Source organism: Lupinus angustifolius, chromosome LG18 (genome assembly GCF_001865875.1).
Source record: "Lupinus angustifolius cultivar Tanjil chromosome LG18, LupAngTanjil_v1.0, whole genome shotgun sequence".
NCBI lineage: Eukaryota > Viridiplantae > Streptophyta > Magnoliopsida > Fabales > Fabaceae > Lupinus > Lupinus angustifolius.
In genome coordinates this window covers 7,735,857-7,763,074 of record NC_032026.1, presented here as the reverse complement: position 1 = coordinate 7,763,074, position 27,218 = coordinate 7,735,857, and the positions used below count along the sequence as shown (strand labels likewise).

The window sequence follows — 27,218 nt, the reverse complement described above, 5'->3', positions numbered from 1 at the left end:
TCATAAACCTTAGTAATAGAGGGTATTATCACTTATTCTCTTGCATTTGTACTATATTCTACTCTGTTAAAAGATTGTTCTTTATAAAAAAAATATAAAATAAATGCTTTTTTTAGATTTAGGAGTGGGCCCCGTCCAAGTCTTCAACATGTGAGATTGATTTGGTCTTCTTCTTCTTTAATGGCTATGTTAAAAACAAATATAAGAGGGGTTCACACTATATCTTAACCCAAAACCTTAAGGTATTAGGTTCCACTCATGTTTTGTTCAAGTTGCCTAATTCTATCAAATGTTAGACTTATTTATTTCCCTACACTCCCCTTCAAGTCCAACTGGGTTGGCACAATTGTGACTTGTCTTAAATCTTCTGCATGGGCTTGTACTTCAAGTTTTGAGCAGTTATGAGGTGTGGGTGCTTCTTGACTATTCTGACCTGTTCCTGCTTTATTCTAAATAACTAATGCATGGAATGCATGAGTGTAATATGTACTTAAGTGTATTGATCCTTTGTTTTCAATTTCCATAATGCATAGTAATTTGTTATTTTAATTGTGTAGTGCATTGTATACGTGCTGACTTTTAAGTTGTCTTAATACTGTGATAACTCGGGATCTATTCACTGTAGGGCTGTACGGGCAATGAATGAAACACTGAAGCAAAATCGTCTACTGAGAGGGGATAATAGCTCATACTCCCATTCTCCAAACAGTGGAACTAGTGATGCAAATCTTCAAAAAAATGTATGTCTGTATTATTTTGCTAGCTGTGTTGTGTTCTATTATTTAAACCTTTCTCAGCCTTGCATCTTTCAGCATCACATTAGAACAATTCTTTATATCTTTCTTCTCAACTATATCTTTGACCTAATATTTAGATTGTCCAGTTGAATATGCCCTTCATTTTGCTGACTGCTGATTCAAATTTGGATCCTGACCTTGTTCTCATAAACTATATTGTGTTCTGCAAATTGCTTTGGGCCTTTGACTTTCACAGCTGGCAAACTATTTCTTGACTTGGTTCTGCCTTATCTTTTCAACTGTTTCTCACAATATTTGTGTCTCGGTATTGACTTTTCAGAAATTTTCTGTATGTGTGATCATCCAAAATATTTTACTTGGAGTTTCTCATTGAGGCCAATTGTTATTGATGTGATTTCTATGAGAAAAATTGAAATGTAAGGTATGATTATTTAAAGTGCCCAAAACAAGGTTATTGTTTAAGTTAAACAGATTCTAGAGTTTGTGTGGCTAAAGCCTATTATTAAGAACATGTATAACAGAGGGAAAATAGGTGTGTGGCTAAGGGATAACAAAATTACAGCTATGCCCTTAGATAGTTAATTGTTGGTTAGGATTTTTCTATAAAGTGAACACTAGAGTGGAGGGAAAGTTAGTTAGAAGAGTGTGGAGTGCACTAATTGTGGAATCAGTGGGAGAAAAGGCTCGAGGAAACCTTGTAACATACTCTAGTGTAATCTTCTTCTTCAATCTAATAAAACTCTTACTTAGAACCCTAGCAGAATCAATTTGATTATGGGTAGGGGCTTTTCCTTTTCAATTCTTCTTATACAATTCTTACAATTCACGATACCAGTGTTATCAATGGTATCAGATTACCGTTCTGGTGCCTGAGGGAAGTGAGAACCACCACGTTGTCGAAGGTTGAGCATGGTATCCACGCGAAGAATGATAGCTGGATGCAAGAAAGAGATGAGATGAGGAAGGAACGCGAAGAAATACGGTTACACTTCGAGCTCAATGAAGCACGAACCAGAAAAACAGAGAATCTTCTTGAAGCAATTGCAACGAAGTTAGGTATTTCCCTTGGAAGTGAATCAATGGGAATTGGAAGCGAGAACGAGGAAGAAATAGAAAGTCACAAAACACGTTCAGTTCATGACAAATGGCGCAAAATGGAGATTCCAGTCTTCATGGGAGAAAATGCGTATGGATAGGTGCAAAGGTTGGAGAGGTACTTCAGTTTGCGTGTAGTGACAGAGGAGGAAAGGATGCAAGCTACCATGGTGGCCCTCGAAGGTAAGGCACTCAGTTGGTTCTAGTGGTGGGAACGTTGCAATCCATCTCCCTCTTGGCACAACTTCAAGTTGGTTGTGGTAAGACGATTTCAACCCTCAATGGCACAAAATCCTTTCGAATTATTGTTAGCTTTAAAACAAGAAGGCAGTGTAGAAGCATATGTTGAGGAATTTGAAAAATATGCTGGAGCCTTGCAAGAAGTCAATAAGGATTATGTTAGAGGAATTTTCTTAAACGGATTGAGAGAAGAAATAAGGGTTGAGGTGAAGTTGTATGAATTGGAAACTTTACCTGAGATCATACAAAAAACTATTCTAATTGAACAAAAGAATGTAGTAATGAATAGGAGAACCAGTTATACCCCTACTAGATCTGGGATGCCTTACAGGGGACATTCATTCAGCATGGTAGATTCTATAGAAAATTCTACTATGGGTAATCATAGGAGAGAAGGATCAGGAGTGGACAGTGTTACTGGTAGCACTAAGACTCCCCAAGATGCTGAGGGGTCCAAGGGCAAAGGAGATTATAGGAGGCTTACAAGTGTAGAGATGAAAGAAAAAAGGGAAAAGGGTCTATGTTTTAGATGTGATGAGCCATTCACTAGGGATCTGATAACACCGGCACAGAATTTACAGAAAAAGAAGAAGAAATTTCACAATCGATTCGGAATCAATTCGATTCCGAATACTAATACCTCGTTTATTGCTTTGAAGAATGGAGAAGATTACAAGATGAACCCTAATTGATTCCCCGAATCAATTACTCGTTACAAGATTAACTCCCTGAATTAATCCCTCTCCTCTACTCAATTCTCAAAAGATACTAACACTAACCCCCCTAACATCTATTTATAGCTTCTGCCCCAAGCTATCCCTTCTCCTACGGCAGTTATTCTCACTGCTATGGCAGTTAATTCTGCCACATCATACTGCCACGTGGCCTCCTTCGGTACACCTGCGTGATGGGTGGTCTCCCCCTCATCCTATCAATACCCCCTTCCAAAAGACTCATCTTGTCCTCAAGGGCAAATTGAGGAAAAACTTCTTGCATTTGAACCGCCGACTCCCAGGAATTTTCACATTCCGGTAACCCTTCCCACTGTACCAACACCTCAATATCTCCATCCTGATCAACGCGGTGTTGTAGGAGTGTAGCCGGTTGCACCTTCAATTCCCACTCTTCTGATAACATCAACGGAAGAGGTTGAGACTGTTGAGCCGGTTTCAGAGCTTTCTTCAACAAGGAAACATGAAACACGGGGTGAACCCGCGTATGCTCTGGTAATGCCAATCGGTAAGCTACAGGGCCAATGCGCTCTAAGATACGGTAAGGCCCATAGAATTTAGCTGCGAGTTTGGCCGATGTTCGAGAAGCTAGAGTCCTCAACCTGTACGGTTGCAGTTTCAGGAATACCCAATCTCCAACCTCAAACTCTACTTCTCGTCGATGTTTATCGGCCTGAGCCTTCATCAAATCTTGGGCCCGCAACAAATTCTGCCTCAACTCTTGGATAACCTCATCTCGGGCAACTAAGAGCTGATTTACTCCCTCAACTTTCGACGTAAAAGTACACCCCTTAATCAAGGTGGGAGGATCTCTCCCATACAAGGCTTTGAAAGGAGTCATACCAGCAGAAACGTTATAAGTAGTGTTAAACCAAAATTCTGCCCATGAAAGCCATTCCACCCACTTCCTCGGCTTGGGCCCTGCAAAGCATCGAAGATATGTTTCCAACCCGCGGTTCACGACCTCGGTTTGCCCATCCGTTTGAGGATGGTAAGCCGTACTGAACTTCAATCGAGTACCTGCCAATCGGAACAACTCCTGCCAGAACTGACTCAAAAATATCTGATCCCTGTCGGAAACTATCGAGGTCGGATACCCATGTAGCTTCACCACCTCTCTAACAAACAAGGAAGCTACATCCTTGGCCGAATAGGGATGGCCAAGAGGATAAAAATGGGCGTATTTCGTGAGCCGATCCACCACTACAAAGATGGTATCCTTACCATTAGACCGCGGCAATCCGGATATGAAATCCATGGAAATGTCCTACCATACCTGAGTAAGAATGGGTAGTGGCTGCAAAGCCCCTCCGCCGGCCACACTGTCGTGGCATTCAGCTAAGATCAGAGGTAACTTATCGGATGTCCTCGACAGAACCAACCTCCCCTTATACAACAACCGTCCTGACTGAAACTGGAACCCCGGATGAGACTCAGGATTTTCTGCCAAATCCTGGACCACCTTCCTCCACTTCGGTTCCTGCTGAACCTCTTGGAACCACCCTTCAGCATCTCCAACATTAATCACTGAGAGTGCCGAATAGTAGGCCTTCCAGGATAAGGCATCGGCCACTGTATTTTCCCTTCCAGGCTTGAACTGAATCTCAAAATCCAGACCTATGAGCTTTACCGCCCATTTAAACTGCTCCTCACTGAACAGCCTCTGCTCGGTAAGGAATTTCAAACTCCGTTGGTCTGTCCTGATAATAAAGTGGCGACCCAACAAGTAGTGCTTCCACTTCTGCACGGCCTGTACCAACGCCATCAACTCTTGTTCATAAACCGATTTCTGCTGGGATCTCGCTGATAACCCCTTACTCCAAAAGGCTAGAGGGCGACCTTCTTGCATCAGCACGACCCCAATTCCCTTACTGGAAGCATCGGTTTCCAACACAAAGGTCTTCGAGAAATCAGGCACGGCCAGCCTAGGCAAACTGACCATGGCCTCCTTGAGGGTTTGAAAAGCCTGAGTGGTTTCGTCGGTCCACACAAAGTTATCCTTCTTCAACAACTCGGTGAGAGGCTTGGCAATTCGCCCATACCCTTGCACAAACCTACGGTAATAACCTGTGAGGCCCAGAAATCCCCTTAAACTCTTCACATCACGGGGTATTGGCCACGAACTCATAGTGGCCACCTTAGACTCATCCGCAGCCACTCCAGAACGAGAGATAATATGTCCCAGATACTCTAAATTGGGTTTAGCAAAACTGCATTTCTTCTGGTTGACTTTCAACGCATGGTCCTGCAAGGCGGTCAACACCTCCCTCAACTGCCTTTCGTGAGATTCCTCATCAGGGCTGTAAACCAGAATATCGTCGAAGAAAACCAAAGCAAATCTCCGCAAGTATGGCCGTGATACCTCGTTCATGAGGGCCTGGAAGGTCGAAGGTGCATTCGTGAGACCGAATGGCATCACAACAAACTCGTAATGACCTTCATGGGTTCGAAAAGCAGTCTTCTCCACATCCTCACTGCGCATCCGAATCTGATGATACCCGGATTTCAGATCTAATTTGGTGAAAATTGTGGCCCCTCCAATCTCATCCAATAACTCCTCAATAATCGGGATAGGGAATTTATTGGGAATGGTCACCCTGTTGAGGGCCCGATAATCGACACAGAACCTCCAACCCCCGTCCTTCTTTTTCACCAAAATGACAGGACTGGAATAAGGACTGATGCTATGCTGAATCACCCCCGAAGCCAACATCTCCCGAACCAAGCCTTCGATCTCGGTTTTCTGGTAGTGAGGATATTTGTAAGGTCTAATGTTGGGGATAGCTGCCCCCCCAAGGAGTTTGTGGTAGCGACAGCTGCATCCAGTTTGGGGTTAGGGGCAGTCTTGATGCAGGGTGGAAGGCCTTTAGCCTTTTGGAGCAAGGGGTTATCTCCAAGGGCTCAACAAAAATCTGTGTATGAAAGGGAGCTTATGGCTTTGGTTCAAGCAACCTAGAAATGGAGACACTACTTGATGGGTAGGCACTTTATCATAAAAACAGATCAAAAGAGTTTGAAATTCTTAACTGAGCAGAGGTTATTTACAGAGGAACAATTCAAGTGGGCAGTCAAGTTGGTGGAGCTAGACTTCGAGATCCAGTACAAGCTAGGGCATGAGAATTCAGTAGTAGATGCTCTCTCAAGGAAATTAATGTATTCAACCATCTCTGTTCTATCCAGTGGAGAAGTGGACTCTTGGAGTGAAGATTTACAACAAGATCCTAAATGGAAGGGGCTCATCTAGGAGTTGGTGGTTTCTCCCAAGGCTCACCCTCATTATGAATTAAGGAGAGGGGTACTTTACTACAAAGGAAGGTTAGTTTTACCCAAGGGTTCTACTAGGATACCTATCATCATGGCTGAATGCCATGAGACACCAATGGGGGGACATTCTGGGCACTTCAGAACCTACAAAAAGATTGCTAGTTTTCTGTTTTGGGAAGGGATGAAATCAGATATTAAGGGCTATGTAGAGGGGTGTGAGGTATGCCAGAGAAATAAATATTCTACCATGGCCCCAACAGGATTGTTGCAGCTGTTGCCATTACCTCAACAGGTGTGAATGGATGTATCCATGGACTTCATAGGAGGGTTACCTCGGGTAAGGGGGAAGGACACTATTTTTGTTGTGGTGGATAGGCTCACCAAATATATGCATGCTTTTGCTATAGGTCACCCTTATTCTGCCAAGGATGTGGCCTCTGTTTTCATAAAAGGAGTGGTCAAGCTACATGGTTTTCCCTCATCCATAGTCTCTAATAGGGACCTTATGTTTCTAAGCCAATTTTGGAAGGAATTGTTTAGGATGTCTGGAACTATGTAGCACCTCTTACCACCCACAAATAGATGGGCAAACATAAGTGACAAATAGGTTCCTAGAGACATACCTAAGGTGCTTTGTGAGTCCAAGGCCTAGAAACAGTGGTTGAATTGGTTGCATTGGGCAGAATTCTGGTTTAATACCAACTACAATGACTTTGCTAAGATGACTCCTTTCAGAACATTATATGGCAGGGAAACCCCTACATTGTTGAGGGCAGGGACTATTCCTACAAGGGTGGAGGAGGTGAGCAACTTGTGTCACCAAAGAGATGTAGTTCTGGAGGAGTTAAAGCATAATCTGCTTAAAGCTCAAAACCTCATGAAACAACAAGCAAATAAGCATAGAAGGGTTGTTGACTTTGCAGTGAATGACTGGGTTTACCTCAAGTTGCAACCATACAAGCTCAAGACCTTGGCTAACAGACCCTGTGCTAAGTTAGCTCCCATGTATTATGGCCCTTATGAGGTGGTAGAGAAGTTGGGAGTAGTGGCCTATAGACTAACCTTACCTCCTCAGGCCAAAATTCATCCTGTGTTTCATGTGTCCCTCTTAAAGAAAGCATTAAAACCTCATCAACAACCTCAGCCCCTGCCTCCTATGTTAAATGAGGAATTGGAATTGGAGGTCATCCCATAAAACATCATCAACAACAGAGAAGATAACCAAGGCAATCTAGAAGTGTTAGTGAAGTGGAAGGATCTCCCTGACCATGACTCTACTTAGGAAGGAGCAACAGCCATACAAGAGAGGTTTCCAGACTTTCTACTTGAGGACAAGTTGGTTCTTTTAGAGGGGGTATTGATAGGCTAAAGCCTATTATTAAGAACGTGTATAAGAGAGGGAAAAGAGGTGTGTGGCTAAGGGATAGCAAAATTACAACTATGCCGTTAGACAATTAATTGTTGGTTAGGATTTTTCTATTAAGTGAACACTACAGTGGAGGGAAAGTTAGTTAGAAGAGTGTGGAGTGCACTGATTGTGGAATCAGTGGGAGAAAAGGCTCGGGGGAACCTTGTAACCTACTCTAGTCTAATCTTCTTCTTCAATCTAATAAAACTCTTACTTAGAACCCTAGCAGAATCAATTTGATTCTGGGTAGGGGCTTTTCCTTTTCAATTCTTCTATAATTCTTACAATTCACGATACCAGTGTTATCATTGTGGGAGTAAGTTGTAATAACAAAGTCTGATATTTGAAATGGTACCTTTCATTATATGAAAGAATGAAGTTGTTGGAAGAGATGAAGGAGATGAAACTTATCTTATTGATGTTAACTAATGTACAAGTATATAAAAGAATACAATGGAAGTCTATGTGCCTATGTCCTGAGCCTTACTATCATTCACAATATCAACAGAAGTGAAGGGTTTGTTGTAGAAAAACAAAGAGTTTAGGGTTTAATGGATCTAGATTAGGGTTTCTTGTGTGATTAAGGATGATCTTCTGCAATAAGGCTTAAAGTATCTACTGTGCGCCATGCACAAAGTTTGTGTTCACTTCCAATCCCAGCCCCATAAAGTTCATGGTTTTATTGAAGTTAGTGTCGTGTGAATTATTTATTTTGTAATTATTGATGATTATAATATTAGCATGTGTGGCTTTGTCTAGAAAAACTTGGATTAGCTTCTATTTTAAAACATGAAGTTGGTCTTCTGCCTTTTTGCTTTTTTGGGGGGTGAGGGTGGGGTAATATTTACTTATTCATTTTAGTTTAAATATCTTCTAACTTGTACATGTGATTGTCGTCATGCAATGACAGCTGCCAAGTTTCAATCGTGATGGTTACAATGGAAGTTCCGCCTTATATTCTCGTCAGCTTGGCCAAGTAACTTCACAAACGGCAATGTCATTACCATCTTCACCACATGATTATGGAGGTCAAGCTTCTGATAGAAGTGGGCCATCAGGACAGGGAATGAATGATGAAATGGAGTCGACTTGGAATAGAGTCCTTGAGTCACCAATGTTCAACAATAAACCTCTTTTACCATATGAAGGATGGAATATTGATTTCTCAGAATTAACTGTTGGAACCCGTGTGGGGATTGGTAAGTATAGCCTCATAGTTATTGAAATAATATGATTTATGTTTTGAACAGTGCCATTTATATCATTCAAATGTCATATGATCCAAACTGCCTACAAGTTTAAGAGTCACATTGAATTGTGGATATGTTTTTTGAATCATTGTTTGTGGCTAGATTTCCACATTTCGATGTTGGGTTTTGACAGATCTGCGTACATTTCTTAGTTGGGTTGTCACAGATCCGATGATATGTCTACATTTCTGTATAGGTTTTATGACAGCTCTGGTCAAGATATCTCTTTTTTGCATTGGGTTTGTGACAGATATGGTCCAGAATCCGTATTAGATCTGTTACAGGCTTACAGCCAATGGGAAAAATTCCCAATTCTTTCCATACCTGGTTTTCAAAAGGAACATATGGTCTCAGAGAACCTTAAAAATACCTTCAGTACTAAATCTTACCTCACTGGAAAGATATGGATGATTGCTTTGTTTTCCCTATTTTGGTGTCATCAACTTGATAAGGGCTAAGAAAGGGAACTAAGAACCCTAGGAATTTCAATGAATTGGAAGAACTTAAAAAGAAGGAATGGGGAATTCAGAAAAGAAGAACTCCAAGATTCTCTTATTGATGAAAATGAATGGATTACAAGAGTAAGAAAGAATATTGGAAACTGATTATAACCGTCTAACAGAATTGGTAGTGACAAAGCTTTATAATTGTAGCTTTACAAGGGAATAGGACAACTAACGCAACATATGGTAACTAACTAACATTTAACTCCTCATCATTGTACTTCACGAAATCACTGTCCTCAAGGACACTTCAAGGATGGAAAGAATGAAACTTCTTCATGAGATCATAATAGAATTCCCATGTAGAATCCTCTGCAGTTTGGTGCTTCCACTTGACCAGTACTTTAGTGACAGCTTGGCCTCTTCTTTTCACTGTAGCTTTGTCAAGGATGGCCTCAGGTTCATGAGTAGCAGTAACTTCAGTGTTCCCCGAGGGTAGTTGAGTAGACACAACTGCTTCACATACATGTTTTTTTAACTGAGATACATGGAAGACATTATTGACTTTTGATTGATAGGGTAAAATCAACTTATAAGTTATTGCACCAATCTTATCTTCAAATGGAAAGGGACCAAAGTACTTTGGAGCCAACTTCTCATTATTACGATTAACTATTGAAACTTGTCTGTATAGGTGGAGTTTAACATAGACCACTTCCCCTATATGAAATTGTTTGTCTGTTCTGTCTATCTGCCACTTGCTTCATCCTATGTTGTGCTCTTCTCAAATGAAACTTTTAAGACTTACAACATTTCTTTCTTTGCCAAACTTCTGTCTATTAATTCAAATTTAGATTCTTCTGGCAAATAAGGAAGATAAGTAGGAGGAGGCTGCCCATGAACAATTCCATAAGGATCTGCATGATATAGGTGTGGAAGGTAGTATTATACCACCACCCAACTAAGGGAATCCATCTTGACCAATTTTGTGGAGTATCAGAACTCATGCACATGAGTAGGTCTCCAAACACCTATTGACAACCTCAAATTGCCCATATGTTTGTGGGTGATAAGCTGAGGAAAGTTGTAGTTGAACACCCTGAAAAGCCATCAATCCCTGCTAGTATATGCTGATAAAAATTATATCTCTATCACTTGTAATGAATTCTGGGAAGCCATGTAATTTGAAAAAAAGATTGAGAAAGGCTCATGAAATGAATAGTCTTGCTGAATCTATCAACTACAAAAATGACAGTTTTTCTGAGAAGTAGGTAGTCCTTCGATAAAATCCATGGTAATATGTCGTCCTACATGTTCAGGAATTGGCAAGGGTTGGAGTAACCCCAAATGGGCTAATGTATCATACTTACATCTTTGACGAGTTGGACATTTCTTGATAAAATCTTGCACCTCTTTGATTAACCCCTTCCAATAGACAATAGACTTAACCATCTGCATTGTTGCATTCTTCCCTGAGTATCCACTTGAGGCTGTAGTATGCATCCACTGTAAAACCTCTTTCCGCAATTGAGGATCTGTTCTAATCACAAGCTTGCCTTTTCTTATAAGTTCATTCCCATCCCAATAATGATGCTTATGAGTGTAAGAATGATAAAACGAAGAAGAAAGAAGAGAAAGAAAGAGAGAAGAGTAACTTTCTATTTTGATTGTTATTTTTGTAATTGTTAAAATAGACACAAGGTTCAGCTTCTATTTATAGAAGCAGTTACAAGGCATGTGACAGTTACATAATTGTAACTACCATTCATCTAGAAGCTTCTATTCTAACAAACTTGAAGGCTTAGCTAAAAGACTAATAAGGTAAACTGCATACACTAAGTTTTGATTACAATTATTAATCTAATATAATCAGTTAGTCTAATATTCCCCCTTGAAGCTAAGGGTGAGTTGAGGACTTGTCAACCACTTGAAGAAGCTTCCCGATTGAAAGAGATCTTGAATTAGACAAAGGCTTAGTAAGGGCATCAATTGTCTGGAGTTCAGATGGTATATGCTTGACTTGTAGAAGCTTTGATTGGACTCTGTCTCTTACAAAGAATACATCCAACTCAATGTGTTTAGTTCTGTGATGAAGAACATGATTGTGTGTCATTGCCACAGTACTCAGGTTATCACACAAAACCAGTGGAGATTGATAGGGAAACTGAAGTTCTGAGAGAAGTGATTCAATCCAGATGATCTCTTGAGAGGCTAGGGCTAGACTTCGATATTCAACTTCAGTACTAGACCTAGAGACAATTTGCTGCTTCTTTGACCTCCAAGTAACAATGTTTGGACCTACAAAGAGGCAAACATCTGAAACAAATTTTCTGTCATCAGGGTCTGATGCCTAATCTGCATCACAAAATGTAGTAATGAGTAGAGGGGTGGAGCTAGCAGGTCTAAGTTGAATACCCATAGTTAGTGACCTTTGTAAGTACCTTAGTATCCTCTTAACAACAACCCAGTGATGATCCAAAGGATTAGACATATACTGATATACTTTGTTGACACTGAATGCAAGGTCAGGTCTTGTGATTGTTGCATATTGTAGAGTATCTACTATGAATCTGTATAATGTAGGATTTTCAAAACCAGAGGATCCTGTTTTGGTTAATTTGTAGGAAGTGGACATAGGAGTAGGAGATGGCTTGGCTGAGTCCATGTTGGCTTTCCTGAGAATGTCTTTGATATACTTAGTTTGGGATAGAAAAAGAGACCCATTGGACATGTATTTGACTTCAATACCCAGAAAATAATCCAAACAACCTAGCCTCGTTAGTTCAAAAGTAGTGCTAAGCTTATCAATGATTTGATTAATATGATGAATAGAGGATCCAATGACAATAATATCATCCACATAGACTAACACATATAGTTTGTAAGTAGATGAGGTGTGATTGAACAAAGAATTATCACACTTGTTGATTTGAAAGCCAAACTGAAGTAAAGTGCCCTTAAGTCTTTCAAACCATTGCCTAAGAGCCCGCTTGAGGACATAGAGTGCTTTGTGAAGTCTGCAAACTTGAGATTTAGCAACACTGATGAATCCAGCAAGCTGCAACATATATACTTCTTCATTGAGTAGACCATTGAGGAACGCATTATTAATGTCTAACTGTTCCAGAGGCCATTTGAAGGTCATTGCTAAGGTCGATAGAATTCTAATGGTGATAGGCTTCACAACTGGGGAAAAGTTTCAGTATAGTTAATGCTTTGTATGAAATCCTTTTGCAACAAGTCTTGCCTTATATCTGTTAACTGTCCCATCAGGATTTTCTTTAATCCTAAACATTCACTTACAACCAATGACTTGTTTTCCTGGAGGTAAATCAACAACAGACTATGTACCCAACTGAATTAGAGCATTGTATTCCTCTTGCATAGCTTGAAAGTAAAGAGGATCATTTAGGGCTATCTTGGCAGATGTAGGTTCAGTTTGAGCTAGAAATACCCTAAGAACTCTAGGAATGAAGGACTTATCAAAACCAGATTTGTAACGGGCCTGCATTGGATGAATATACCTAGGAACAATAGTAGGTGGTGGGATAGAGGAAGACTCTAATGTAGTAGATTGTGATAGTTGTAATGGTAGCTTTGAGGATGAAGGAGAGACTCTTTGAGTACTGGACATGGAAGGACACCCAGGAATATGACCAGGGGAATCTGTAAGAATAGTAAGAGAGGATGAGGGTGCAATGTTAACAATATTATTAATGGAGGAAACATTTTGTGGAGAATGATGAGTTAAGGTAGTGGGAGATGACACATGGGTAGAGGATAATTCAGAATTGGATAGAGGAGAGGTTGTTGATGCATAGGGAAAATTGTGTTAATTGAATATAACATCTTTAGAAATATAGACTCTGCCATCTTTTGCCATACATTTGTACCCTTTATGATGGGCTGAGTAACTAAGAAAAGTGCATTTAGAGGACTTGAATTCAAGCTTATGACTTGTGTAGGGTCTCAATAGAGGAAAACAAGCACATCCAAATATTTTAAGAAAAGAATAGTTAGGTTGATCCCCAAATAGAAGGAAATAAGGAGAGGACGGATTGACTGTGAGTGATGACAATCTATTAATGAGATATACTGCAGTAGTAAATGCGTATTTCCAATATGACAAGGGCAGAGAGGCATGAGAAAGTAAAGATAGTTTCTACAATATGCCTTGCTTTCTCTCAATAGTCCCATGTTGATGATGAGTATGTGGACATGAGACTCTGTGAACTATCTCTAATGAATTGAGAAACTGAGTAAATGGTCTAAACTCTCTTCCTCAATCACTTTGAATAACTTTGATATCTAGGTGAAACTGAGTATGGACCAGTTTTACAAAATGTTGAAACAAGTATAGTGTGTCTGACTTTTTCTTTAGAAGATAAATCCAAGTATGTTTGATGTGCACATCACCAATAGACAAATAATATCTAAACCCTGATTCTGAATGGATAGATGCAGGACCCTAAAGATCTAGGTATAAGAGATCAAAAGGTTCACTATAAATGGAAGTAGATGTAGAAGAGTGTAGTTTGAGCTGTAGCACAGTAACAAACAGTAGAAAAATCAAGATTAGTTTTATTAGAATGTGAGATATTACATTGTTGAAGGACACTCTTTAAAGCAGCCTCATGGGCATGTCCTAGTTAGTACCGAAGTAAGTATGAAGACAAATTTCTAGAACTAGAAGAAACAATGTTATTTGCATACAAAGATAGCCTTGAATTGAAATTACAATGTAAGGAAGTTGGTGACAGAAGATTGTGGAAAACATAGAGCCCTTCTGCAGTAAGAGAACCTTGAAGAAACACCTGCTTAGTAGCCTGAAATTTGACAAAACAATGATTAGGGTGGAATTCAAAAAAACATTGATTATTCCTAGCAAACTGAGACTCACTAATAGGATTCTTTATAATTGTAGGAACAAGAAGCAAGTTATGTAAGGACATAGACACTTTGGAATTAAAAGGAAACTGAATATAAGCATGTCCACAACTTGTAATAGTAGCTTTGTTACCATTACCCATGTAAATGTGATCTGAGACAAACTGTTCAGTTGGTTCAGGTAGAAATGAGGGATCAACAATGAGATGGTTTATGGCACCTGAGTCAGGATACCACAAAGATGGCTTGCTGGATTCTTGATCAATGTGTGTGATATTCATAGCATAAGGAGATAGATGAACATAGGATGAGTAAGGTTTAGTAGCTCTTTTAGGATGTTGATTGTAAGCAGGTCTTGAATGACTGTAGGAATGAAAGGATTGTCTTGGCCTTGTGGGAGGAGGAGGCAGGGCATACCCAGATGTAGGAGGAGCTGGATAGTGCATATGAGAGGGATAAGAACTTGAATGTGGATAAGTATCAATAGAGTTATGTCTATAAGAATAATGCATGGTGTAGAAAGCATCATATGGTGCATAGTAGCACTAGGCCACATCATGATCATATTTGTTGCAGTAATCACAGAAATAGGTGGAAATTTTGCTTGAGGACCTTCCACCACGACTACCACGATTGTTAAACCTTCCTCCACCACGAGAACCACTATGAATCTGTCAAGAATAACCATGTACATGTGGTGTTGAGGAAAACTTGCACGATAAGGTGGATGAGATGACGAAAATGGAGCAGTGTGAGTCATAGAGGCAGGTGATGGTGGTTTAGCAGCAACAACATTGGCAGATAGTGCATCAGAAACAGTTTTATGTTTATTCTTTACCAACCTAGATTTATATGTAAGTAAGAACTATTCCAGTTCATTAATGGAAGGAAGATGAACTTGACTTTCAATGATTGTAATAACAGTGTGATATTCCTCATTAAGTCCATCTAAAATACAATCAACATGTTCTTCTAATGAAATTTGGAGTTCCAATTGATGCTAAAGAATTAGTAAGCATTTTAATTTTTGAGAAATAATTAGAAATTGAACTAGATCCTTGAGAAATTCCACGAAGTTGTGTCCTAAGTTGATGACTACGTGTTTTAGTATGTGCATTACAGAAAGAATGCAATTCATGCCATAATTGAAAGGTAGAAGTACAACCTGTAACTCGTGGTTGCAGAGATTCAGAGATTAAATTGAGAATCCAGGAGAACACGGTTTGATCCTGTTCTTCCCAGCTCAAAAACCCTGGATTGATGCGATGATTAGCAAAATCTGATTCTATAAGAAATTGAGGTGGAAATTCCGGATTCGACAACCTAAGAACATGATTGGATTTAAGGAAATCTATCATGAACTGACTCCATGTGAGGTAGTTCTGCTCTGTGAGCTTCGCAACTGGTGCTGGAAGAGAAAGAACTGGAGCTACGGCTTGAACTGGCGCAACATTGGAAGAATTTGGTGGAGAATCCATGGAAGGAGGAGGATTAGTGGTGGCGTTGGCCATAAAAGCTCTTGATACCCTGAAAGAATGATAAAACGAAGAAGAGATAAGAGAAAGAAAAAGAAAAGAGTTATTTTTGTAATTGTTATAATGAATACAAGGTTCAACTTCTATCTATAGAAGCAGTTACATTATTGTAACTGCCATTCATCTAGAAGCTTCTATTCTAACTAACTAGAAGGCTTAGCTAAAAGACTAATAAGGCAAACTGCATACACAAAGCTTTGATTAGCAAAGCTGATTACAATTATTAATCTAATATCATAAGTTAGGCTAATAAGGAGAAGTAGGATCATTTTGAAGTTGTTGAATAAGTTTCTAAATGTCTCTATCAGTCAACCAAGTTTGTCTAATTCTTTTCATTAAACCTGATTCCACTGTATGCACCTGAATATTATTGATTTTCACTCTCTCCATTCTAGATAAGATATCACCTGAATATTATTGATTTCCACTCTCTCCGTCCTAGATAAGACATCGACTACTACATTGTCCTTGCCTTGCTTATAGTCGATTGAGAAATCAATTTCCATCAACTTTACCAACCACTTTTGTTGAAAAGTAGTAGCCAATTTTTTATTTAGGATATACTTCAAACTTCTATAATCAGTTTTGATGATGAAATTTTTATTTAGGAGGTAATGTCTCCATTTCTGTAATGCAAAAACTATTGCCAACAACTCTTTCATAGGTGGACAATGCTTCTTGTCGCTGATTCAAAGATCTACTGATTCAAAGATCTACTGATTCAAAGATCTACTGAGAAAGACTATGGGATGGTGGTCTTGCATCAAGACTACTCTCATTCCCTACCTTGAAGCATCAGGTTCAATGATGAAGGTTTTAGAGAAATCTAGTAGTGCTAACACAAGAACTTGAATGAGCGAGTCCTTTAACTTTTGGAAAGCTAACTTGGCTTTTGAAGCCCAACTAATGTTGCTCTTCTTAAGCATGACAGTCAAAGGTTTAGCTATTCCCCCATATCCCTTCACAAATATTCTGTAATATCTTGTTAATCCTAGGAATCCTCTCAATTGCTTAATGTTTTGAGGTGATGGCCAGTCCTTCACAACCTTCATCTTTGAAGGATCAATTGACTCACCCTCCTTGGAGATGAAATAGCCTAAATACTCAAACTTTTGTACCCCAAAATAACACTCTAATCTCTTGGCTAAAGTCTTTGTTGTCTCATCACATTGAGTATTTTCTCGAGGTGTATTATATGGTGCTCCATACAACAATTGTATATTAAAATATCATAAAAAAATACTAACAAAACTTTTCTCAGAAAATCCTTGAATATTGAATTCATAAAACTCTGGAAGGTGGCATGTGAATTAGTGAGCCCAATTGGCATCATTAAGTACTCATAATGGCCTCCATGAGTCTTGAAAGTTGGTTTATGAACATCACGAGGTTCCATTTTGATTTGATGGTAACCATACCCCAAATTTGTCTTAGAAAAGAGACTTGACCCATTCAATTTATCCATGAGGTCCTCAAGTAAAAGAATTGGAAACCTTTCTTTAATTGTACCTTTATTAAGCTCTCTGTAGTCTACACAAAGTCGCCAAGAGCCATCCTTCTTGCCCACTAGCACTACTGGACTTGCATAAGGATTGTTGCTATTTTGGACAATACCTAACTCCACCATTTCTTATACTAGTTTATCTATAACATCTTTCTGTTGACCAATATATGTATATGACCTTTTATTTACTGGATTAACCCCTTGCTGCAATGGAATCTAATGATTATGTCCTTCCATCATAGGAGACAACTCCTTTGGTTCTTCAAAGATATCTTCATAGTGATCTAATACCTCGGTAATCTGTAAGGTCAACTCATCTTGCTCAACATGAGTGGTCAAGGCCTCTAACAAACAACCTTCCCTTTCACATATATGTATCATTCATAAGTTAACACCATTTTCAAGAGTTTTTCCTAATGATTGTTGACACTTTTCACATGAGTGTGGGAAGCTCCTCTTAGCACACGTCTTCTTCCTTAGACCTTGAAATCCATACTTAGCTTATCAAAATTCCAAGTTATATCACCTAGTGTTACCAACTGTTCAATGAAATCTTGATTTTGTCCCACAACCACTATTACAGTCAACAGGTCTAAATTCTCAATTTTACACCCCAACGTTTTGGCCATATTAACATCCAAAAAGTTATGAGTACTGGTACTATCTATCAATATGTGTAACAACTTCTTCATGTGACTTCTAGTTACTCTCATAGTTCTAAAACTAGAGATTCCAATGAGTGCATTAACTGAAATGTGAGGTTCGTATTGTTCCTTACTCTCATTTCCTACTTCACACTCACCCCTCTTCATCACTCATCTCATTTGTATCTAGCAAATGTTAATTGGATTTTTTTGTGTCAAACTGTGTTAAGGGGTGTACGTTTCATCAGAGAAATAACACGAACCTTTTAATATTCTCTTATTCATATAAGTGGGTGTTGGACTTCTAGGTCCTTTTGGTTTACTTTTGAATGCCTCAATAGTGTTATCAATTGAGGTAATGGGTTTTGAGATTAGGATAGGCTTAGAATGAGTTGGTGTCTTGGTGAACTTTCCCATAGCATGACTATGAGGTCCCTGGACACTGGCTGATTCATACAGTTTTGCTAAGGAAAATGCTTGCCTCACTGACCTTGGGTCCAATATTCTAATAGGCATCTAAATATCATGCTTGAGTCCCCTTAAGAAATAACTTAGGGTATACATAATAGCATCAAATTTTTCATGAAATTCAGTCACTGTCCCTTTTTGCCTTAACTTCATAAGTTCAGTCATGGGGTCATCACACACTTCCCCAAAAGTATCCATCAAAACATTCACATACTCTTCCCACTTCAGCCACACTTGAGCCATGATCATTGATTTAGCAAAGACATGATGCCTTGTAAAGCCTTACCCTCAATGTATCACAACCAATTTAACCTTTATGTTTTCAGGAGTATTATATATCAAGAAATACATCTCACATTGATATAGCCACTCATTCATATTTTCACCATTAAAGTGTGAGAAATCTATTCTAGCTAACCTTTTTCCACTTGAGTAGTGAGAGTTGTGGCTGTCACCTGAGCAAAAAACTCTTCTACTGGCTGGGGATTTGTTAGCTTCATTTACCTTCTCTGGTCGATCATGTTTCAATGCTTTTGCTATGGTCATTTTCAGGGACTCATTCAATGTCTCTGTTAAAGAGGAGTTAAGGAAGGAGATAGAGAGAAATCTTGTTTCTATATTTTTATTCCATTCAACAAATCAATCCAATTGCAATGATTAGACGAACTTATAGCAACTGCAGTGCAGTTGAACTTCAGATACAATGAATCTGGACAGATATAATGAACCTAGACAAATACAATGAATCTAGACTATAAAGCCTATAGCCTTTCTATGCAATACCAATTCCACCATTCGTGATTCAATTCTTTCAGCAAAGCGGACTTCCAATCGTCCTCCATTTCTATCATTGATGCTTGAGCTTTAGTGGATTCTGCCATTTTCACCTGAGGAAGGATACAACTTTAGTAACAACTTGATAAGGGCTAAGAATGAGAACTAAAAACCCTAGGAATTTCAATGAATTGGAAGAAATCAAAACAAGGAACATGGAATTAAAAAAAGAGGAACTCAGAGATTCTCTAATTGATGAAAATGAATGGATTACAAGAGTAAGTAAGGATATTGGAAACTGGTTATAACTGTCTAATAGAATGGGTATTGACAAAGCTTTATAGTCATAGCCTTACAAGGGAATAGGACAGCTGACACAACATATGGTAACTGACTAACATTAAATCCTTATCACAATTTCAAGTCTTTGGGGTTGTCTAGGAATGTGAATCTGATTTTAGGGAGGGAAAAAGAAACATAAAAGGAGAATAAGAAAAGAAAGCATGTTAGGTTTCGGTCAAGGCTGGAATGTATTGAGAAAGTGGAAAGAAATTAAAGAATATATATGTTTTTAAAGAATCTGATGTGTGCAATACTACAAGTGTAGGCAAGTAATAAAAATAATCGTATCTAGGGGGACTGTAAATGCTTAATTACTTTAAAGGAAGAAATCAAAATTAGATTCTCAACATATGATGAATTCATTAAAGTTTTAGCTCTTTTTAAAGCGAATCTGTTACTAAACTGTACAGTAGGATACATTGATGATTCAAAAAGTATCCATTTCAATTTGTAATTTGATGTCACAACCAATCATCTTTACAATTTTTGACTACTAACTTAAACCAATTTCTTTCTTTATGTTTGGATTCTGATATTGATGGATAATGCATCTTTGGTACTCGTTTTCTTGAGAATTACTGGAAATCAAATTGTCTTTCTGGCATGTTAAAGAGACTGTTCTTGACAGATGATCTAGTAAAGAAATAGTCGCTTGACCAATTTCTGTTCCAGGGTTCTTTGGTGAAGTCTTCCGTGGCATATGGAATGGCACAGAGGTTGCAATCAAGGTTTTTCTAGAGCAAGATTTAACTTCCGAAAACATGGAAGATTTCTGCAATGAGATATCCATTCTCAGGTAACTCGTGACTCGTTGATATGCTGTTTGTTGGCATTTCTTTTGTTATATCCAACATTTTACTGACTCTTCTCTTTTTGAATTTTGGTATTTGTTTTCCTCCAGCCGGCTCCGACATCCTAATGGTATTCTTCAACATCCTGACTTGTTACTTTTATAAGTATGGCTTTCACTTGCATGATTTCTTTTCCAGATATGGTAATTAGTGCAAGGCAATCTAAAGTATTGCCTTATATTATTAAAAGACGAAATAATCATTAAAATAAACTCTTCCTTGCTCATAAGTTTGACAATATCTTATGCATTTATAGTTAAGAATATCTCATGTTAGATTTTTCCTTTGATTTCAGCTGTTACTTATCTAGTGATGAAATTTTATGCAGTTATCTTATTTCTTGGTGCTTGCACAAAGCCTCCACGTTTGTCAATGGTTACAGAGTATATGGAGATGGGATCATTGTATTACTTGATGCATTTGGGTGGTCAAAAGAAAAGGCTTAGTTGGCGGAGAAGACTAAAGATGTTGCATGACATATGCAAGTATGTATCGTGATTGTTAATACCTTACACAATCTCATTTTCTTCATTGGCATTTTTGCTAAAAATGTGTTACACAGACACATCTATTACTGCTTCACTTTTTTCCAATAAATAAAGAAAAACTTCGCACGGTTGAGAAATAGCTGTTATTTTCTGTGTTTCATGACCTTGTTCATCTTTAATTAGACTAAGACACTGATAAAATAATTCTGTATTCAATCATCTGTGAAATATTGAAAAGAATCCCGTTGAACAGTGAACAATGCCTTTTCCCTTATGAAAGAGAACTGGGATTTACTTCTCATTAGTTTTGAGCCTTACGTGTTTATGACCACAAAAGTTATCAGATACAGATGATCTAGCCTTTCAGTCAAGCCATTTTTTGTCGAAGTGAAATTGTGTCTTCTGAAAACAAATTTCATTTATCACTATTACCTCCTCTTTCTTTAGGGTTAGGATATTTTACTTCGTTACAAATGTTAATTCTTTAACTATATTGGAAAATATCACATTTGTTCTGTCAATATTGATGAGAATACCTTGATTGTGTTTATATTTAGGGGGTTGATGTGCATACACCGAATGAAGATTGTTCACCGTGATCTGAAAAGTGCAAACTGTCTAGTGAATAAGCACTGGGCCGTGAAAATATGTGATTTTGGCCTTTCAAGAATAATGACAGATTCTCCTATAAGAGATTCTTCATCGGCTGGAACTCCAGAATGGATGGCTCCTGAACTTATCCGAAATGAACCTTTCACTGAAAAATGTGATATCTTTAGCTTCGGGGTGATAATGTGGGAGCTCTGCACCTTGAGCAGACCATGGGAAGGTGTTCCACCTGAGAGGGTATGTTCAAAACATGATTGTTTCTATTTAGTCCAAATTTTTTAGGTATTTATGCCATACAATCACTTTCTCTGGTATTCAGGTGGTTTATTCCGTCGCTAATGAGGGTTCCAGATTGGAGATTCCGGAAGGCCCACTAGGCAGGCTGATTTCAGGTCCCTTCAACTTTCATTTTTTAACATGTTCATGTTAAACTAACACTTATCTGGTTTATAACTTCATTACTTCCATTTTTTGTATGCAGAATGTTGGGCAGAACCACAGGAGCGGCCAAGTTGTGAGGAGATTCTTTCTCGCTTGGTGGACATTGAGTACTCATTGTGCTGATACAATTATATGTCTTTTGTAAATAGAAAACTTTGGGTAGAGTTGTTACATTGTGTTCTCGGCTGAAGTTGTGAACTGTTGTGAATTTTGTTCATATTTTCAAGGCCCAACTCTTGTCTAGTATCTGTGCTACTAGTCTCTTTTTTGGGGCAATGAGATAAGATGAATTTTATCAATCTCTCTTCAATACTTTATGTGCAATAAAAGGATCAAATCTATTTCAAATCTGAGTATAGTACAATTTATTCTTCACTCAAAATTTGGACAGTATTGAATTTGTTACAGGTTATAAGAAAAAAAGCTAAAGACATGGTATGAGGTTAGTATCCATGTATTTTCCATGTTAACAGCATGAACTATCACAGTTTAGTCACTGATTGGACGCCTATTTAGTGCATCTTCAAAACGGCTGCATACTCTTATCTCTGTACTCATGTCACTATCAGATGCTGGATAATAATCCTCCCTCAACTGCACATCTCTTAGATTTGGTATCTTGAGGAAAAAATTCATGAAATGTTCATGAGCTCTACCATGGATAAAAAGCTTCCTCAAAGTATAACATTCTTGTAGCAAGCCAGCAGCTGGTAGTGAGAGACTCCTGTGGTTCACATCTTCATCTTGTGGTGGCCAATAATCAAGTTGTTCTAGACTCAGTGTGCCAATTCCATTCAGGAAGAACCTCTCCCAGAGACTCAAATCTATTTGCCCTGACGGTGCGGTCAGTGCATAACCTCTTGTATCACCAAAATCTAAATGCATTTTAGTGAGATTAGGATAGCAAGCCAGAATGCTCAAACCAAATTCACTCTCTGATGGTTTCGGCTTTCCCCTGCAATCTCCTTCCACCCTTATACTAATCTCTTCCAAATTTGGGCAATCCTCCAACCCTGCCATTGGCAACGGAGTCAACAGATCATCAACCCCTATCCAAAGAGAAAGATATTGCAGCCTTTCCCAGCTGCTGCACATGTAACCAGTCCCACCGCTTTGCAACACTGAATGATCAACCTCTGACGATGATGAATAACTATATCTCTGCCTTTTCTTTTGGCTACTACCCTCCCATTTCTCACTCCCAAAATCTGCCACAAATTTATCTCCATTCAGGTCACCAGAACATAGTTCATCCAACCCATTGCGCTCAACGAAATTGACAAAACTCTGTCCCAGGCTATCACTTTCCTTCAATCCATTCCACACACAATCCACATGAAGCCTCTCAATCCGGTCCATTATTGGCTCCAAAGCTCTGAGAGACGCCGCGGTATCAAGATTCAAACAGCAAGAAATCTTAACATCAATCAAAGTCCTTCTTAGTAAACAAGTCAAGGTCCTCAACCCTTGCTCAGTAATGTGCTTACAGCCCTGAACTTGAAACTTTCTCAACCTGGAACAACCTCTAGCAATCTCAATCAAACCCATGTCGTTCAAGTCGGCGCAGTTACTAATAGAAAGTGTTTGCAGCCCTTGACAAAGTGCAACCCCATCAAGCTGCGACCCAATTGCCAAACAAATCCCATGAAAATGGCGCAACTTAAGAACCTTCAATTTCGGGCACTTCAAATTCAACACTTCCAAAGCTAAACTACTCTCTCTGACATTTTTACAAACATCCAGAACCAACTCCTCCAACAACGGTAACCCTGAGAAAACCTCAACCAGCGTTGCAGTAGTAACACTAGCGTCCTCATTAGTAAACCCATCGTCATTCGGATCGCCTCTTTGGTTCGAAAACGACGTCGTATGAGCAAGGTGGAGAACGGATAGGTTCGGGCAATTGGAAGCTATAGATAACAGGGTTTCATCGCCAACGTGCCCAAGGTACCTTGGATCGAAGCTGCAAGCAAGAAGAAGGTGCTGTAAGTTGGGGCATGATTCGGTAATTTGCGTGATTTCGTGAGATTTGAAACCCTCAGTTAACGACGTCGTTAATAGGTTGACTTGTCGTAGCGAAGCGGCGGTTACCGGATTTGCTTTGATTACTGGAGGGAGGTCTTCGGGCCAGTGGTAGAAGCTGGAGAGGTCGAAGGAGCTGAGTGATTGGCAATGCTCGAAAACGGCGGCGAAGTCGGACCCCGGCGGTGACTCCGGCAGGCGCTGATGCCACCGGACGAGCTTGACGCGGAGGAGGTGAGGCCATGGGGTGAGGAGGAGGAGGTGGAGGGTTATGGGAGATCGAGAGTAGAGCGCGAGTGAGGTCACGCGCGGAAACGCTTCGCGGAGGCGGAGGGCCGTGAGGTGAGGGTCAATGGAGGAGGAGAAGAGCGCGTGGCCCCACGGAGAGAGGTTGGAGATGTCTAGGTCAGTGACGTGGCGGAAGGAGGTTGGGAGGAGGTGCATGTCACGCGCGTTACCTCTGAGCGTGATTGAGACGCGCGTCTTACGCTCTACCCGGAGGAAGTTCTGGCACACAAGGGAGATAGAGTTCCGCGTCCGGGTGTCCGATACGGTGGCGAAAACATTGGTCAGGATCTCCTCCGGCAGGTGGCTCATGGTGGTTTCTTTGTTCCCGGCCATCACAGAGTATGTTCTTTACTTTGCTCCGGTAAACAGAAATTTTCAATATTTTTGTGTTTTACTTTATTTCTGGTGTGACATATATATTTGGGAGAATTGGGAATAGATTGAAATTTCGTAGTCTAGGGATAAGTGAGTATCATTGTTTGTTTCTGGGTGTTTGAGAAATCAAAGACAGAATCATGAGTAGAAGAAGATGGATAAGATAGAAAGAATAGTGGAAGGTGAAGTGTAAAAGTATATATAACAGTCTAATTAATTAACGAGGTTTACCCTCATTATCACTATTCATTTTTCAATAATTAAATAGTCTTAAACAAAAATAATATAAATTGATAATGAATAACGCATTAATTATGTATAAATAAATTTTTATACTCTTAATTAATACTAGTATAAGTTTAGAAGGATTTTATATTTTTAGAGGAAAAATGCATTAACAGTTGTATTTTTTTTGTGCTTCGGAAATAAAAACACAAAAAAAAGTGGAGCATTAACATTTGTATGTATCATCATTTAGATGAATACATACTAATTATGTATAAATTTTTAAAGTAGATATATAAATATTTGATTCATTTTTTTATTCATTACTGTATCTCTCTAAATAGTTGTAGTTAATGAAGCTAATCCAAAATCCATTTGAAAGACATGACAATTTATTTAGGCTTGTGATATAGGCTAGGAAAATCAAGGATGAAAGTAGCTTGTCATTTTCTCCAGTTTATGTAAATAAATTGTTTAATAAAATAAGTGAACACATAATTTATAATTATTAATTGAATTTAAAAGGTGATGATGAGACCCAATAAACAGTGAATTAGAGATTAAAGCATGTATTGCAGGACAGGATTCCTCTAATATTACACGTGCTAGAGGGGATAGTCTTAATGATAGTGTATGATTGGCTTCTGTCGGGGCATGTGGACCCACGTGATTACGATGTATGTGTCTGTAATTGAGGTTGAGAGGGGAATGTAAGAATGCAGACCATATTTCCTCTTCCCGTCTCTATTTGTGTACTCCAATTTAAAACTATTTCTTAATTAAAGTAAAAGTTATAAAAATAAAAATTAACATTTTTATATTATATGATGAATATAGTTTTTTTTGGACAAATATAGGGTAAAGGGTGGGACTTTACCATGGCCACAGGGTATTCTACATGAAAGTTACCCTTTAACTTGATGTCATCTTTCTCTTCACTGACGCAATTTTAAGACCAAGTATTACCCTTTTTCTTCGGTGTAGGTCAACAAAGACAGCAGTTTAGTAATTGGTCACCCATGACCCACGTGTCATGTTCTATATATTCGAGAAAAATTTATGTGGAAATGTATGGCATGTAATATTTAGTGACAAATATTTATATTTTTGGTACCATAATTTAGAATTATATTTTAATTAGAATTAATTTTTTAATATGCTGTCAAAATTTTAGTAATATTTATAACTTTTTTATAGATATATCTCCACACATGTCTTTAAATATAGATTTTAATGTATATCAAATTATCAATTAAATGCCAAATATTTTCAGCATTAACTGACCTTTATAAGATTTTGTAATTGTGTTTGTGAGTTTACTGTCCTGTCAAAAAAAATTACTGAGATGCGATGAAACAAAGTAACTTCTTGTTCTTTATTATTTGGGTACAACTTCTAAGTGTTTTGTATTTTAGTTAACAATCAGTGGGGAATTATAGCTATGAAGAGATAAGGACAAGGACTAAAGCTTGCCACATGCTTTATCTTTAGTCATAACTGGATAGCAATTTGCATCATTCACTTTGACTCTAACCATAAGAAATTATGGTCACGTTCGATGTTTTCTTTTCATTGCAAAAGAAAAAGAGGAAAAGAGGTTTCATGTATTCAACAAGACTAACATGTGTTTGGATAAGAAGGGAAACAAAAAAAGGAAAGGAGGATAAGAGAAATAAGTTTTCTTGTTTGAACGTTTAAACATTAGATACATGAACTAAGAGGAGCAAGTTTTCCTCTTTTTCTCTCAAACAGTGTAGGAATAGGTTCTTCACATGGTATATATATATGGAAGTAGAGTTGTCATTATGAGAAATGAGAATAACTAGTATGAATTGTTGAGTCATTTTTAAATGGTTAAGATTAAAAGATATTATATATAGCTTTAACTCTTTTAAATAATTACGTGACTATTAACTAGTTTAAAATTAATTATTCATGCATTATATATAGTTCTATGATTCAAATGTATTGTTTTCACATATAAATATGAAAATTGTTATATATATATATATATATATATATATATATATAACTTTGTAAACTTTTTATGCCTCGAGAAAAGTAAACTAATCATGTGTGAACCAAAGGTATATTTGATATATGTATATAAAACATGGACATACATGAGTAGTGGCGGATCTTGATTTAAATTTTAGAGGGGACAACAATATTTAACTACAATTTTATTACTAAAATTAATTGAGTAATGATGAATATGAAGGATCATATATGATAATTTTTTTAGTTATTTCCTTTTCAATATAAATTACTATATAATTTACAAGAAATTTATCTTCTATCTTACTACATAATAGCCAAAATAAGACGAAACAATATATGACTAACGACGTATGATTGAGAATTTGTTTTTGTTATGATTGAGAATTTTTCAAACTTGAATGACTAACGACAAGACAACAAAATTTTGAAATTGATATCTCAAACTAATCTTTTGTTGCTCATTGAAATTCACATAATAGATTTTTGACAAAAATACATATCTTATAAATATTAAATAAATTATAAGCATCATTAGTGTATATATTATCAATACATACATAATATCTTTGATCAAA

At 38.1% G+C, this 27,218-nt stretch overlaps 2 protein-coding genes across 6 annotated transcripts in view; one reads left to right on the top strand and one right to left on the bottom strand.

Moving 5' to 3' along the window:
• Positions 1 to 22,078, top strand: part of LOC109332850 (serine/threonine-protein kinase EDR1-like) — a 32,810-nt gene extending 10,732 nt beyond the window's left edge. For 4 of the 5 annotated variants that reach the window (XM_019567944.1, XM_019567946.1, XM_019567942.1 and 1 more), the window contains 8 exons: positions 626 to 740; positions 8,407 to 8,695; positions 20,016 to 20,139; positions 20,245 to 20,264; positions 20,523 to 20,679; positions 21,240 to 21,528; positions 21,611 to 21,683; positions 21,773 to 22,078. In XM_019567944.1, coding sequence (XP_019423489.1) covers positions 626 to 740; positions 8,407 to 8,695; positions 20,016 to 20,139; positions 20,245 to 20,264; positions 20,523 to 20,679; positions 21,240 to 21,528; positions 21,611 to 21,683; positions 21,773 to 21,855 — 1,150 coding nt within the window. In that variant the 3' untranslated portion in view covers positions 21,856 to 22,078. The remainder of the gene's footprint in view (positions 1 to 625; positions 741 to 8,406; positions 8,696 to 20,015; positions 20,140 to 20,244; positions 20,265 to 20,522; positions 20,680 to 21,239; positions 21,529 to 21,610; positions 21,684 to 21,772) is intronic. The other variant, XM_019567945.1, reaches the window with a different exon arrangement.
• Positions 22,072 to 24,594, bottom strand: LOC109332851 (F-box/LRR-repeat MAX2 homolog A-like). Its single transcript, XM_019567947.1, has one exon. The coding sequence runs from the start codon at positions 24,373 to 24,375 to the stop codon at positions 22,222 to 22,224; it is 2,154 nt and encodes a 717-aa protein (XP_019423492.1). The 5' UTR covers positions 24,376 to 24,594; the 3' UTR covers positions 22,072 to 22,221.